We start from the raw sequence: 14,697 nt of genomic DNA, 5'->3' as shown, positions 1-14,697 counted from the left end.
TAAAGTGACATAAAGGTCTGAATTGGCTCTGCTTCCTATATGGAAGAATTGTTTGCAATCAGCCCTTCACAGCAATGCTTAGTCAAAAGCAATTTACTAGTACAGACCAATCAAAACACTGTCCGTGTTTTCTTACCATCTGGTTTGTTTTCTAAAAAAGATAGCACAAGTACTATTTGTTTTCTTTTATTTATACCTTAATGAATTGTAATGTTCTCACAACAGGCTTTAGAATAAAGAAATGTCAATAGGCAAGTTATAAGGTTTTACAAAAAAAGATTCAGCTTGTATTTTTCACTGGCTGCATTCCAAAAGAACGCATTACACTCTCCACATGTGCAACCTTTCCATAAGCAGCTCTGCAAAATTCCAGGAACTATTTTTAAAACTCCCCCACTGTCAAAGAGACCCAGGGAAAACTTCCGTGCGCACTCTTGCACCAGAATTCCAAGCAGCCTTGGGACTCCAGGGAAGTGTTATTACATTTAATTCTAAATATGGCCCCCAGAACATAGATCAATAAATCCACAGACTGGAACCATGCTCAGAGAAAGGAAACCTTTCTACAAACATGGAGGGAAGCCCAGGTCAGCAGAAGAATTCAGAAAAGAGGGTCACAACAATGCTGACTCAAGGAGGGAAAAAGAAGTGGTGTGGATGAGTGAGGCAGCAGGGAAAGAAAGGGCATGCAATGGTAAGGAGGGTAAAGCAGGCATGCTGCGAGGCAAGTAAGTGAGCAAGTGGCAGAGGTAAAAAGAAAGGCGGCAATGTGAGTAAGTCAAGCAGTGGTGGTAAAGATGGAGGGGGAAAGACTGACAGGAGGAGGCAGCAATGGTAGGAAGAGGCTGCAGAAAGAAGGGGGGACTGATTGGAGAACTGAAGTTTTCTTTGGTCTACAAAAGCATGAACTAACTTTGGACCACATGACCAGAGTAGGACTAGGAGCATTGACAACGGTATTTTGTCACAACAAGCAACCTCTCACTGCCAACACGTGGGAACTCCCCGGCAAGCCAATTGCAAAACAAGCTTTTCCAGAAAAGAAGTCTTGTTGAAGCAAACAAAGCTAGGAATTATACCACCTGCTAATAATGTAGAGGACTAAAGTTTTCAGGGCCATATTAGCTTAAGTTCCTTTAATAGCCAGGCCAAAATACTTATCAAGCTGGAAACCTATAGATTTCACATCTGGACTATGGTGTTGGAAATAAGGTTTTCAGATGGACTACATGAAGCAACTCATCTCGTATACTGCAGCGCCTGGGGACCAAACACCCATTGCCCCTCCTAGTGCCTCCCATGGAAATCTCAGCTGCAAGCTTCGAGGCCTATGGTGGGGGACTGTCAAGAGTGAGTGATGCCTGCTCCAGGAGTATTTTCTGATGCCAACCATTACTCCACACAGAGATTAACCACTGAGAGTACCTTCACAATGAGAGGCCAACTTGCTGTGGCTGAAGGCCTTCCTGCAGCGGACCCCCTGATCTACTGGATCTCCATGTGAGTGGCCTATTATACCTCCATATCCAGATGGCAAGGAAGTGGTCCATTCATTTTCCATCACATATTTTTTAACAATATATTTTCAATTATGTCATGTCAAAGTAACTTTTTCCCTTGGGGGAGGGGGAGATTAAATTTGCTTAACAGTACTATTGTGTGTTACTTTCATTAGTTAACTAAACTTGCAAAACAGTCAACAAGTATATTTCTATTAAAATCAGCAGTAGGTACAGCATATTTTTCATTGCTTAGTAAAAATACAGAAATTGCCAATAGTATTTATTTGTGGAAAAGCAAGGAATAAACCTCTAATTATCTTTATGAAAATAGAAAAGTATAAGCTTGCACATCAGCAGAACTTCAGTTTAGGCCTTATTGTTTTAAACAGTTAGATTGTAAAATAAGCTTGCAAGTGACAGGCTGGTATTTGAGTTTTTTTTTAAGTGTGCTTCAGCGTAAACTGTCTTTTTAAAGTGCCCTCATTGTTTACATCAAATAGTTCTAAAATATATGTCATCTCATTAAATTGCAATGCCTTCCTCAAGAAGTGAAAGAGGAGATATTCGGCCAGTTCAGGATCTAAAAGTTGTTTCCCCTGTGTGGCACTGCATCCTCCTGCAAGTAAAAATGTTGTGCCAGACTTGTGCTAATTGGCATTTTCTGTGTTAGAGATCCTCTGGATGAGTTTTGCTTCACATTCTTCATCACCGTATTTGCAGTTGCAATGCCTCTGAACGAGATAAGCTGCTGAGTCTGGAGCAACTTTTTGAACAGGCATCTTGAACAATGGCATTGCGACTGCAAGAGCTCAGTGTCCGTAGGTACTATTATCCTGTGCAGCTTGCATTGTTTGGTTCATAATCCTTTCACTCTGCCCAACTTGCCAAGCTTACAACATCACATCAGCCCAAATGTAAATAAAAAGAGGTTTTGGTATTAGATAAGGTCTGTGTAACACCTTCTGCTTTTCTCTCTTACCTCAAGTATATACTTTTCCAAGGACCTGATATCTTCCAGTGCCTGAGGATCATGATGGATGACGACTACCTCTTTCAGGGGATACTGAAATTAATGTTCAACAACGTAAGTGTGGAAAAAGAGATCCAAGGGCTACAGAAAAATATAACCTTGGCCACTTAGAATCTTCTCTCATAGCTCATTTTCTAGAAGATATTGATTCACTTATGGCATTCTCTGACAAAGCCAATATGTGCTTATGGCATACTGATGTAAAAGAAATAAAATAGCTTACCTTTACTGGAATGGTTTTCCTATCTCTGATTACCCGCCCAAGTTCAATAACAGATTGCATTCGGGAAACAGCACTTTCTATGTTTTTGTCAATCAGATCCTCCCTAGATTCGTAAGAAAAATATTTCAACTTTGTTTACATTAACTGAGTCCTTTAAAGTGATAACCTCCTCTTCAAAACTTGGCTGAAAAGAATTATTCAAAAGGGTTTTTCACTCAGATAAAAGGGCTGTATTGTAAGGAAGCGATCTCAAATAGATGAATCAGTAAAGGAATAGGGAGTAGCTATAGACTTTACTACTAATGCTTTAAGTATGACCCCACTTGGTAGTTCCTAAGTTGTTTAATATGTCCAAGTTGCATGTTTATGCTCTGTTTCAGCATTTCTTCAACTCTGTATTGGATTCTTGCTGGTTTTAAATCTTTGTAAACTTGCAAGTATATAGCCTATTACATTGTTTGTTGAAATACCTTTAATATTAATTGTACTGATTCACACTGTGGAATCTACTACGAGTCTCAGTGAGCTAGGCGGACTATAAATAACATAAAACAAATAAAAATAAAAATAAGAATGCAGTTCTAAACAAGTATATTATTAGTTTGAAGTCAAATGCAAATCAACATGATATACTGTAGTAGGTAATAAACTACACACATCTGGCTTCTAATATCACCCTGTTCAGCTAATACAGGGGTGGGAAAATTGCGGCCCACGGGCCACATGCGGCCCGCTACAGAATTTTTTGTGGCCTGCCAAGACAGAAAAATCCGCCTTGAACCGAGATTTCCTTCCCGTGCATGATATGAAATTAGCACAATAAATAAATTGAATAAAACTACCACTATTTTATTTAATTTATATTTATTGATTTTTATGATACAATTTATACCTTTTCTGAAATGCAAAGTTAACTAATGAATGCAATCATTTTAACCTCCGCTAACCTCCGCTCCCACAAAGTGGCCCCTGAGCCAAAACAATTGCCCACCCCTGAGCTAATAGAAGAAACAAATACTCTGTCAAACAAAAGCAAAAACCACTCTGCCATCTAAAACAACAAAAATTGAGTGATTTTTTAAAATTTAAATTACATTCATCCCAGGCATCGTTAATTGGACAGAACAAGATTACACCTGGGACATAGCGGACTAAGTTAAATTTCTATAAATAAATGTAGATTTCTAATATGCCTTAGACAATAACAGTTCAAGGGCATTGGAGAGCCAGAGTACATCCCGTGTCAGAGACAAGCATACTTCTATACTGCAAAAACATCCATGCCTCTTCTTCTTAAGGAATTGCCTGAATTATCGGAGGGAGGAAGGGAGGGGGGATTGTTCCAGCTTTCTTGAGTAACAATGATAATAAAGTAGAAGGCACTCAAAATGATGAACTTCAAAATTCTGCATTTATACTCCCACAGGTCACAATGAGAAATATTAAAAGCAAAGCAAATATTTTTTGCCAGCCACATTTAGGAAACAGATGTTGGTACCCTGGTGCTTTGCCCAAACAAACTGAAACTGCAGCATAGTCAGAACAAAAAAAGCCAGTATTCAAATAAACTCACCTCTTAATGATCAGAATCACAACAGAGTCACCTTCAAATAAATTAGCAGACCTTTTGAACAGCTGATGCTATCTTATTTTCCCATAATTATTCCTTCGTAAAATGTCATCTTGTACCCTTACATCTAAAGCGTTTTCCCTTGGTTGGTCTTTTATAGAAAAATTATATGCTGGCCATTCTTTTCAGTCTACAATTCAGCATCAGGTATAGCTTATTATGAAAGCATACAGCCCTGCAAAAATGTATCTGTATGTACAGTTCCAGATTTGAACTCCATGCAACGTCTTTAAAAATTGACATTACAGATTTATCAAAATCAGAAAACTCTGGTTTAAGAACATTAACAGGTGCCTGTAAGTCCTATTTCCCTGTAATTCAGGAAAACTACCTGTTCTACTTTGTGTTTAACTTACTTGAAACAAATACCCTTACATTTGTAAAGAAAGATGAATGCTAAAATTGAAAACTAAAAACAAGTATTGGTCATAATCCTGACATGTTCTATGTTCTTTGTCACCCCAGGAACTCCTTGAAGCAGAAGAGTGGGATAAAAATGATCTAAATAATTAATGATTTCTGGCATCCTTAATGATGCATGTAATCTAAACTAGTTCTTCTAGTCATCATGAGTTAATATGCTAAGGACTACTGCCGTTCATCCATGACAAATTCATTAAGGATCACAAAAATGTCACAAAATGCAAAAGAGCTTAGATTTAATCACACCTCAATGAATGGCCACCCCTTATAGGCCAACAGAGTCCCTTACCTAACTTGAGGAAGCATGAGGTAGTGAATACTATCTGTGTTCTTCTCCTGAACAGACGCTGGATCAATCAGAGTCTTCAAATTCTGGTACATCAGTTCAGTGATAAATGGAGTATAAGGTGCCTGAAATAACCATTCTGTATTATCTAATGTTTCATAGGTATGTCTTGTTTTTCAATTATAAATTCTAACATAGTTACTTATGCCTCAGTATGTCCTGTTAATGATACTCCTGCACATGTTCCTACAAATATGCAATATTAATATTTGCCATTAAAGGGGGTAATTTAGTTCTAGGTGTAGACCCAGTAATTCATAACAAGAATAACTTCCCTCTTGGGAAAACAGTGTTGCACTTACCTGTAACTGTTGTTCATTGAGAGCTCTCCTGTGCAGGCACACACGGGACTGCATGTGCACAAGCCAGTCATGGAGGTGAAGATAAAAAGATTTCTAGAGCTTTCTGAAGGAACTGGAGAGCACCCCATCACTCAGCCTGAGATGACACTTTCCTTCCCAAACTGTCACAAGACGAAGGAGGGGAGAGCGCTTCTCCCTCAGTCCTTCCTTCACCGCCGTGGAGGGTGGACGTGTATTTCTAGGCTTTTAATTTTACCTCAGAAAGTAAAAATTCTTCTATTTAAATCCTGTTTTCTTCTTTATGGCTCTTTACGAGTGGAGCTCGAAGATGGCTCATTTGGATAAACACGAACTGTGTCTTACCTGCTTAGGAGAGGGCTATGTCTCCATTTGTAGAAGTCTAGATGATGAACATAGGTTCCCAATCAGTGTTGGCTGATTTTTTAAAATAAGGCCTATTACATCAGGAAGCACCTGTGCTGAATTTACCAGGTTTACCAGTTTCCTGCTGCCATTCCCTTGGCCAGAGGGAAAAATATAAAAATAAATAAATAAATCATAGTCAAGCAATGGCACGGCATCACTTCTGGAGGAAGCCTGGGAAGTGTTATCAGTCTGTTCCAGGAATCACCAGTTTTACCACAGAGTTTCCAGCAATTCCTAGAAAGGTATGGTATTACTTCCAGATTTCCCCCCAGAAGTAAAGTAATGCAATTGCCTGACAATGCTCCACCCATGCCACCCCCAACTCTTGCCAGTTGCCACTAGCTGGCAAGTGTGGAAATCACTTTTTCTATATTCTGGGTAATAGCAGCTAGACATGGGAGCGAAGAAGGATCTGTCAGTACCCTGAATAGGTTTGAAACCTTTTCGGCTGTCAATGGACTTTAGTCCTGTTCTCTTCAGTTATGGACTACTTTGACCCTTTTTTGATGGACATTGAAAAGATCTTGGCATCTGTGAAGGTCACTACTTATGTCCCAGTTCTTTGCCCATCTTGGCTGCTAAAATCATACAACAACCACATAAATGAGCCCTTGATGTTTACCATAAATCAGTCACTAACTTTAGGCACCTTCCCTTGATTACTCAAACAGGTGGTTATTCACCTGCTAATTAAAAAACCATCCCAAAATATAAATAATGTGGTCAATTATCACCCAGTCTCTGATCTACCCTTTCTGAGCAAAGTGATTTAGAGAACAGTAGCTGACCAGCCTGCTCAGAGGGCACTGGGGTTTTGCGGGGATATCAGTTTGATTCTGTTGGACCATCTGGTGTGTTGCTCGTATTTGGGAGTGTACAAGTCAGCTTGTTGTTTCCACAATAGGAACAAATGGAGCAGCTTGAGGAACCTTGTGTTCTGGGGCTCACAGAATTGGTCGTGGGGTCCAATCTCACTGAAACATGGGGGGGAGGGGTCTTTAGAGGACAGTCAGGGATGAGTTGTCTGAAAATTTGATGGATTTTGCTTGCAAATGCCACCCCCAGCCCCCTGAATAGCCCTCAGATAGTTTTCCCAAAAGGGAATAATAGAGATTGGAGGTGGCTTGGGGGCACCTTCTTTGGGGGGGGGGCATTAAGTGCCCCCCCCCAGTGTCCAATCTCTCTGAAATTTGGGGGATATTTAGAAGACGGACAGAAGTAGGCCCCCGGAAAATATGGTGGATTTTGCTTGCAAAATTCCATCCCCTGTCCCCCAGATAGCCCTCAGATAGTTTTCAGCATAGGGAATGGAGGTGGATGGGGGCATTTTCTTTTGGGGGGGCTATAAAATGTCCCCCATCCAATCTTTATGAAGCATGGGGGGTCATTAAAGGATAGTTGGGAGTAGGACCCCTGCAAATTTGGTCAAAAAATGACACACACACCCCTGAGGCCACTGGAAAAAAACCTGAATTGAGTTTCCCATAGGAAACAATGGACAAATCTTACCAAATTTGTTCTGTAGTACAAATTTGTTCTGTACTAAATGAACTACAGAATCAATTTGCTATTCAGGGACTACTGGGGGGTTTTCAGTTTGGTATTACCAAATTGAATTTACTTTTTTTCCTGTGCCCACACCTACTTTTTATCTTGTAATAACATTTTTTTGCCAAGCAAAAAGACATTTTGATTCAAAAAAGCTAATTTCTAAGAACTGTATACATTTTTCAAATTAAGCAGCCCATTCATATTTTTCTGTATGCATAACTTGTTCTTTTTATTAGCTTGCATTATTTATGCTGGTTTTGCTTATGGGTCAGAGAAAGGCACTAAGCTGAACACTGAACACCTACCACTATGCACTATGCACTCTGGGTGAGGCACTCATCTGTCTAGAAGCGTGGTATATAAGCGCAGTTATCATCGTCTGTCACTTCTGAGATAGTAATGTGTGGGCAATGCCTGATTGACAAGTAGATTTTCACAATCATATGCACTAGAAACATATTTTTAATGAATGCTATGATTGTTGGGACACCAAATTATTTCATTCCCATGGACTCCAAAGGAGCCACAGTGCACACATAGTCCTGGCTATATATCGTCTGTATTAACTTTATAGGACAAGAAAAGTTTTCTTAATTAAACTTATAAGAGAATTAATATGAAGGGCTGTTATATTCAAAGTTCATTCTTACCATAAGTCTGCACATAGAGAAGAGAACACTGAATAAGGTTTCTAAAGCCATGATGCAGTCATCAGTTCCATTTTCACCCTTAGAATTCATAGATAAGGAGATCACCATTAACTTCATTTTTAGTCCATGTTTTGATTTTACCTGCTCACATAAGAACAGCACTAAGTTTTAAAAGACATATGAATTATTTGTATTCTAAAACAAATCACGGTACTTTCCTATTCCCAACTTTCATGTATACAAATTGCAAGAAGGAATTTCCTACCTTTAATCTCCTGCGATTCATTCTGACATACCAATTGGTAAGGATGTCTACAAACTTAACTAATCGAGGTACCACTGTGTATAGCCTGTAGGCTGAAAGTGAAAAAACATTGAAATATCCCTTAACCTTTCGACTTCACTCTTTTTCTTATTTAAAGCACTTGTAAATTTAAAGTGAACATTTAGACAGTACCTTAACACAATACAAAAAATGAAAGTTTTCTTTCCCTATTAAATTTAGGTTTGCAAACCTATTTAAAGCTCTAGTTTCAAGAGTTTCATATTAAGAAGGGAATACAAGTCAAAGCTGATACTGGTTTACTTGTAATGCTAACCCATGATTACGAATAATGTGGGAAGGGGGGGAATATCTGCATCAGAGAAAGGAGGAGAAGAGGTAAATTGCATATTTCTAAGGGTGGGTAGCATTACATCATCATCAGATCAGTTCAAGAATACGAACATTTTCAAATAAATAGGGAGCAAGTATGTTGTTAATGCAAAGTTTTTATATGAGCAATCACTTTGCTTTGCAGGATTATTTATTCATTTATTTACATATTGTATACCCCACTCTCTTCCTCAATGGAGAGCCTCAAAGCCACCTACAATGTTCTTGCCACCTTTATTATTTTCTTTGATGTTTTAAAAAATTAGTGGTTGTTTTGTGTTTTTTTGTTTTGTTTTAGTATTTTAATTATATTTAGTATAAACCACCTTGAGAGTTCTATTGGGTCACAAATAGAGATGGGCACAGAACAAAAAAAAAACGAACCAGGAGGTTCGTGGGTTTCATGAATCACGAACCACGGAACTGGACCAGTTACGAACCAGTTCGTGGTTCGTGGGGTTTAAATGCCCCTTTCCGGCCTTAGCAGCAGCAGGGAAAGGGGCATTTAACAGTTTAAAGGGCCCTTTCCTGCCTTGCAAGCAGCAGGTCCCTTTAAACTATCAGCTGGCAGGTGGCAGGGGGGGATCCCCCCTCACTGCCTGCCACCTGATAGTTTAAAAGGACCTGCCAGTGGAAGGGCCCTTTAAACTGCCCAAATCCCAGCCCCCCTACCCCTCAACCACCAGCCCCACACTTACCTTCCCCTGCGGTGTGGCATCCTTCCTCTCCTTTCGGGAGGGGCAGGAAGGCTGTCTTCGGGCGGCAGAAGAGGCCGAAAACAGCCTTCCCTCCCCTCCTGGGAGGAAAGGAAGAACGCCGCGCCGCAGGGGAAGGTAAGTGTGGGGCTGGGGCTGGAGGGGGTAAGGGGGCTGGGGTTTGGGCAGTTGGGGTTTGGGCAGGGGATCCCCCCTGCTGCCTGCCAGCTGGTAGTTTAAAGGGACCTGCCGGTGGCAGGGCCCTTTAAACTGCCCAAACCCCAACCCCCTACCCCCCAACCCCCAGCCCCACACTTGCCTTCCCCTGCGGCGCGGTTTCCTTCCTCTCCTCCCAGGAGGGGTGGGAAGGCCGTTTTCGGGCGGCGGAAGAGGCTGAAAACAGCCTTCCCTCCCCTCCCAGGAGGAAAGGAAGAACGCTGCGCCACAGGGGAAGGTAAGTGTGGGGCTGGGGCTGGGGGGTAGGGGGGCTGGGGTTTGGGCAGTTGGGGTTTGAGCAGGGGATCCCCCCCCGAGGCCTGGCAGCTGATAGTTTAAAGAGACCTGCCTCTGCAAGTCCCTTAAAGGGGCAGTTTAAATGGCCCTTTCCCTGGGGAAATGGCCATTTAAACTGCCTGTCACGGAGTGGGCTAGCCCAAGCAGGGTGGTTCAAGTCCAAACCTTAAGTCCAAATTCAAAGGGGAGTTCCAAGAGTGAAAGCCAAGTCAAACCAGTAGTCAGAGCACGAGATAAAGCCAGGAGTGAGTCCAGAGTCCAAGAGCAAGGTCAGGCACAGTCTAAGGTCAGTCACCGATAGCGTCGGTCCAAAAGCAGGCACAGGCAAGGTTCACAGAACACAGAGTGGTTGCAGGCAATAGACACATTGCTTCCACACCCAGCAGTTCCTCCAGACTGGCTCTTATAGCCAGGCGTGGTTTTCAGTCAGCTGCTGGGGCTCCATCCTGACGCTACTCATCGTCACTCTCCAGCAGCTGGCGTTGGCTCAAGAGGCGAGCACTGCGCCGTCTCTCCTGCAGTTCCAGTCTCTGGCGCTGCCTGCAGCGTTCCTTGGGCGTGGGTGAACCTGGGGGGGTGGAGGCTCTTGGCTGCGCTGCACCTGTAGAAGTCCCTGGCTGAGCTTCCCCTGTGATATTGGAGCTAGAGGGTGCTGGTGTCTCAGCTGCTGATCAGCCAACAGCTGTTGCTCCTGATTGCTGGCTTCTGCTGAATCAGGGCTAGGGCTGGCTACACAGGGCTCCTCTTCTCCTGAGGAGTCCTGGCTGGCTACACGAGGCTCCTCTCCTCCAGAGGAGACCTCACTCTCAGACTGGGCCATGACACTGCCCCTGTAAATACGACCCAACGCACCAGTATACAGTTCATGGAAGTTCCATGAAAAGGAGCTTCCACGAACCCTGGTTTGCGAACCCCAAACCAGCCTGGTTCGTGGGTTTTTTGGGGTCGTATTTAGGTTCGTGCCCATCTCTAGTCACAAGAGGTAAGCTAACTAAGTAACATACTGCCTGAGAAGACTGAGAATGTGTCTGTTTATATTACCTAACCGTAAGTACTTAAAGAAAACGTATTAGCTAACTATAACGAACAAAATATTTATCAGCTCTTTAAATTATGTCATTACACCAATGGCAAACCACTCATAACAAAGTCTGCCAAGAAAATGTGATGTGACGTCCCCTCATGGGTCAGTAATGACTCGGTGCTTGCACCTTTACCTTTTACTTACACCAAACAGACATAAATGTACTTTCTGAACTTCAGGAACATGCACACACCTGCCATTTCTGCTTTGAAGAACTGAATGAGTGACTGTGTGAAGGACAGAATCCACTTATCCATGATACTGTTGTTTTCTTTAACTGTATTCTCATTGTAAAGAAATTCCTTTCCTTCTTCCTGTGAATATAGGCAAAGATATCAATGGAACATTACAATTTTACAGCAAATCAAAAATTCTTCTAGTGAAGCCAGATATCCTTTAGCCAGGAAGTATTAATATCTGCAAACCCATCAACTCAATTAGAGGCATTAAATTGTATTCACATTATGCAGAAACCTAACTGAAGGACTCGTGCAGTTTCATTGGAGCCAGCTACAAACATATTCATGAGACATGTTCTTACATTTGAAGAAAGAAGAAATCTGCAGTTTGAGGGGGGAAATGTGAAGCACTAACGAAAGTGAATGCACTTTTGAAGATGGTTTGCTTTAGGACTTTCTTTTCCATAGTCTAGAAAAAGTAGCAGCATTCAGTATAGTGTCACCCATTCAAATCGCTTGGTAAGCAAAGGAGCATTACATAGCAATGGCTTCAATTGCTGTAATGAGATTAGACAGCTTGAAAAGTGCTTTAGCCAGAGATAACTGCTTTCAGGGTTTTCATTTGAAGACCTCATATGCGGACTTCGCTTCCATTAGCACTGGAAGAAAGCACTTCAGTTCAGCCCTGTGGTTCATAATGTTACGTAAACTGTACAGCTGACTGTAATTTCAAAGCTAGCTTGAAAGGCTGGATACAACTTGGAGCCATTCTGACAGGATGCTTGGATTTAATGTTTGCCTCTTGTATGAGCAGAGCAAGCGGTCAGCAGCACCTCTCTTTCAGGTATCAGCTGTTAAATGCCTGATACAGTTCTCACTTACTTAAGCAATGCTGAGCCACATTTCTAGTCAGTTCTAAAAAAACCCCTTTTATTTATGAAATTGCAAAAGTTATCAGTTAAGCAAATGCATCTTGGAGACATAACTCCACTCAACAGACAAGATGGAATGGGATCACATAGAACAATATGCAGGCATCAAACCTTAGTTCAGTTATTTCAAGAGATGATAGAAGGAAGATGTTGAGTTTTAGGGCAACCTGAAGAAGAGTGTTAACACTGTCTGGGGAGCCTCAGAAATAGCTGATTAATTATGAGACTCTTAATTTCTCCTTGTAGAGGTGACAGCTAAAAATGTGAACCAATTTCCATCGCTATCTATTGAAGTCTTCTGCCTTTATTGCTTCTAGTACCAGAGTCTCCAAAGTGATTTTAACAACTCACATATAATAAGAGGTGAGCTATTCAGGTTGACAAATCTCCTACTCACTTAGTCTTTTAAGGTGCCACTGGACACCCTTTTTCGTATCACTAGTATTAACAAATGTGCTAAAAAACAGACTTCTCTCAAAAAAATTCTACATGCCATGTTCCCTCTATAGCTTTTCTATAGAAAATGATTTAGCAATAGTTATTGAGATACAAGGTTAGGATTTAAGAACTGTCAAGAAGTATTTAAAAATTTTCACCACTGAGGAGCTCTCTAGGTTGCCAAGAACACCTAGTAAAAGTCAAAAGGTACTACAGATAAGCTGCTACCCCTGGTTTAATATCAATTACTCTTTAGCATGCTGTAATGCTATCAAACGAACATTGGACTTAACATGACAGGTTTTCCTTGTCAATGAAATGGAAGGTATCTGGAAATGGGGTTACCCTCTACTTGCTCCACAGGCTTCCACAATGAGCTAAGGGGCAAGCCCCAGTTCATGCTAATCAAGCTTCAAATTGAGGTGAATTCCCTTGTATTTGTGAGGAAAACAGCCTCTCAGATGGTTAGTAATTCCTGTCCCAGAATTCCTCCTTCCGGGAGGGCAGGAAGGGATTCATTCCACTGATGAGAAGAAACCTTCATGGTAAGTCCAATGTTTCATTCTTCATCAGTGAAAGAAGGTACCCTGAAAAGGGATTCTGAAAAGCAGTGTTATCCAAGGTGGGTAGATTATGAAGTGTTGGTGGAATTACTGGGAGGTGACCTGCCAGTGAACTCTCCTGCCAAAGGCCGAGTCTGCAAACCTGTAGGTGTTCAGTGTACATAGGCACACTGATGAAAGTAGAGGCTGATGTCCAGGTTGCTGCCCTATAGATAGGAAAAGCAGCTGAGATGGCTGCTGCCCTGGTAGAGTGTGCAGTAACACCCTTGGGAACAGATAAGTGCTGGATCTCATTGGCTAAGATGAAACAGGCTTTGACACATCTCATGATGATTGACTTGGATATCTTTGTGCCCATAGAAGTGGAGTTGAAGAAGATAATCTGAGACTTTGCAGTTCAGAAAATTCTGTGCACTTTATGTAAGTCCTTATGTAAGTTATGTGTACCCTCTGTACATCCAGTTTGTGCCATTTGTTCTTCTTAGTGTGTAACAGATGGAGCAGAAAGACAGTAAAGTGGATCTCCTGGTCCTTATGAAATAATAAGTTTTCTTTTGGTACAAAGGAAGGATCCATCCTGAGGATCATTAAGTCCTTCTGTAAGGAGCATAACTTTCACCATTAAGGAGCATAACTTGCACCTTAAAGGAAGAGCAGAAAGTTCCAAGACTTGTCTTGCTGATGGAAAAGCCACCAGGAAGGCTACCTTGAATGACAGGATATGGAGAGGTACTGATTTGACCAGTTCAAATAAAACCTGAAGTAATGCCCAAAAGATTTTGGGCAAGACTCAGGAAGGAAAACATGTCATGCGGGGGAAAGGTCAGGAGAACCACCCCGAGTAATAATTTGATATGAATGTGTGATGAAGGAGTCTCCTTGTTCTTTGTGCAGAAGACTAACGATAGCGCTGCTATTTATCATCTGAGAATGTTGAGGCAAAGGAGAGGCCTTCGGGAAGGAATTGGAGCATTGCCCTGATCCCAGCTGATGAGGAACTAACTTTATTTCTGCAGCACCAACTGCTGAATGATTTCCATGTTGCTTCATAGATCCTGTGAGCTAAAGGTTTTCTGGACACTAGCATGACTCTTATCGCCTCAAGAAGTATCCATGCTGTTTCAGAGTCAACCTTTTCAATTTCTAGAAAGAGAGCTGGAGCAAGGCTGGCTCAGGATGTAAAAGAAGGCCCTGAAGAAGAATGCTGTGATCTGGAGGGATAATTCAGGAAGGTGTGCTTGACATTGTCCAAGAACCATGGTAATCTTGTACAGTACAAGGCAATGAAAATTACTTTTGTTTCCACATGGAGAAACCTGCTTAACACCATTGTTATCAAGGGCATCAGTGGAAATGTGTCTCTGAGGCCATGAGCTGTGTGTTCTGTCCTTCTGCTCACTCAGTCTAGACTTTAGAAAGGAATCTAGGCCTGGGTTTGGGTTCTGCAAGACCTTATCCACCCAAAATGCCACTGCTCTACTGAAGACACACAGATCAGCTGGTCCTGATGGGTAGTGCTGAGTCTTCATGAGCCTTCTTGAAAGGGAGTTCATTT

At 41.7% G+C, this 14,697-nt stretch overlaps 1 protein-coding gene across 2 annotated transcripts in view; it reads right to left on the bottom strand.

Moving 5' to 3' along the window:
- IARS1 (isoleucyl-tRNA synthetase 1) overlaps nucleotides 1-14,697 on the bottom strand; it is a 167,262-nt gene that overhangs the window by 36,237 nt on the left and 116,328 nt on the right. Inside the window, exons 20-25 of one of the 2 annotated variants that reach the window (XM_054975723.1) lie at nucleotides 11,224-11,344; nucleotides 8,349-8,440; nucleotides 8,084-8,161; nucleotides 5,098-5,219; nucleotides 2,756-2,858; nucleotides 2,482-2,565 (exon numbers count right to left, since the gene is read on the bottom strand). In XM_054975723.1, the coding sequence (XP_054831698.1) occupies nucleotides 2,482-2,565; nucleotides 2,756-2,858; nucleotides 5,098-5,219; nucleotides 8,084-8,161; nucleotides 8,349-8,440; nucleotides 11,224-11,344 (600 nt within the window). The remainder of the gene's footprint in view (nucleotides 1-2,481; nucleotides 2,566-2,755; nucleotides 2,859-5,097; nucleotides 5,220-8,083; nucleotides 8,162-8,348; nucleotides 8,441-11,223; nucleotides 11,345-14,697) is intronic. The other variant, XM_054975724.1, reaches the window with a different exon arrangement.

This window comes from Eublepharis macularius, chromosome 4 (assembly GCF_028583425.1).
Source record: "Eublepharis macularius isolate TG4126 chromosome 4, MPM_Emac_v1.0, whole genome shotgun sequence".
NCBI lineage: Eukaryota > Metazoa > Chordata > Lepidosauria > Squamata > Eublepharidae > Eublepharis > Eublepharis macularius.
The sequence above is the reverse complement of the archived record's forward strand: the minus strand, read 5'-3'. Positions and strand labels throughout refer to the sequence as shown.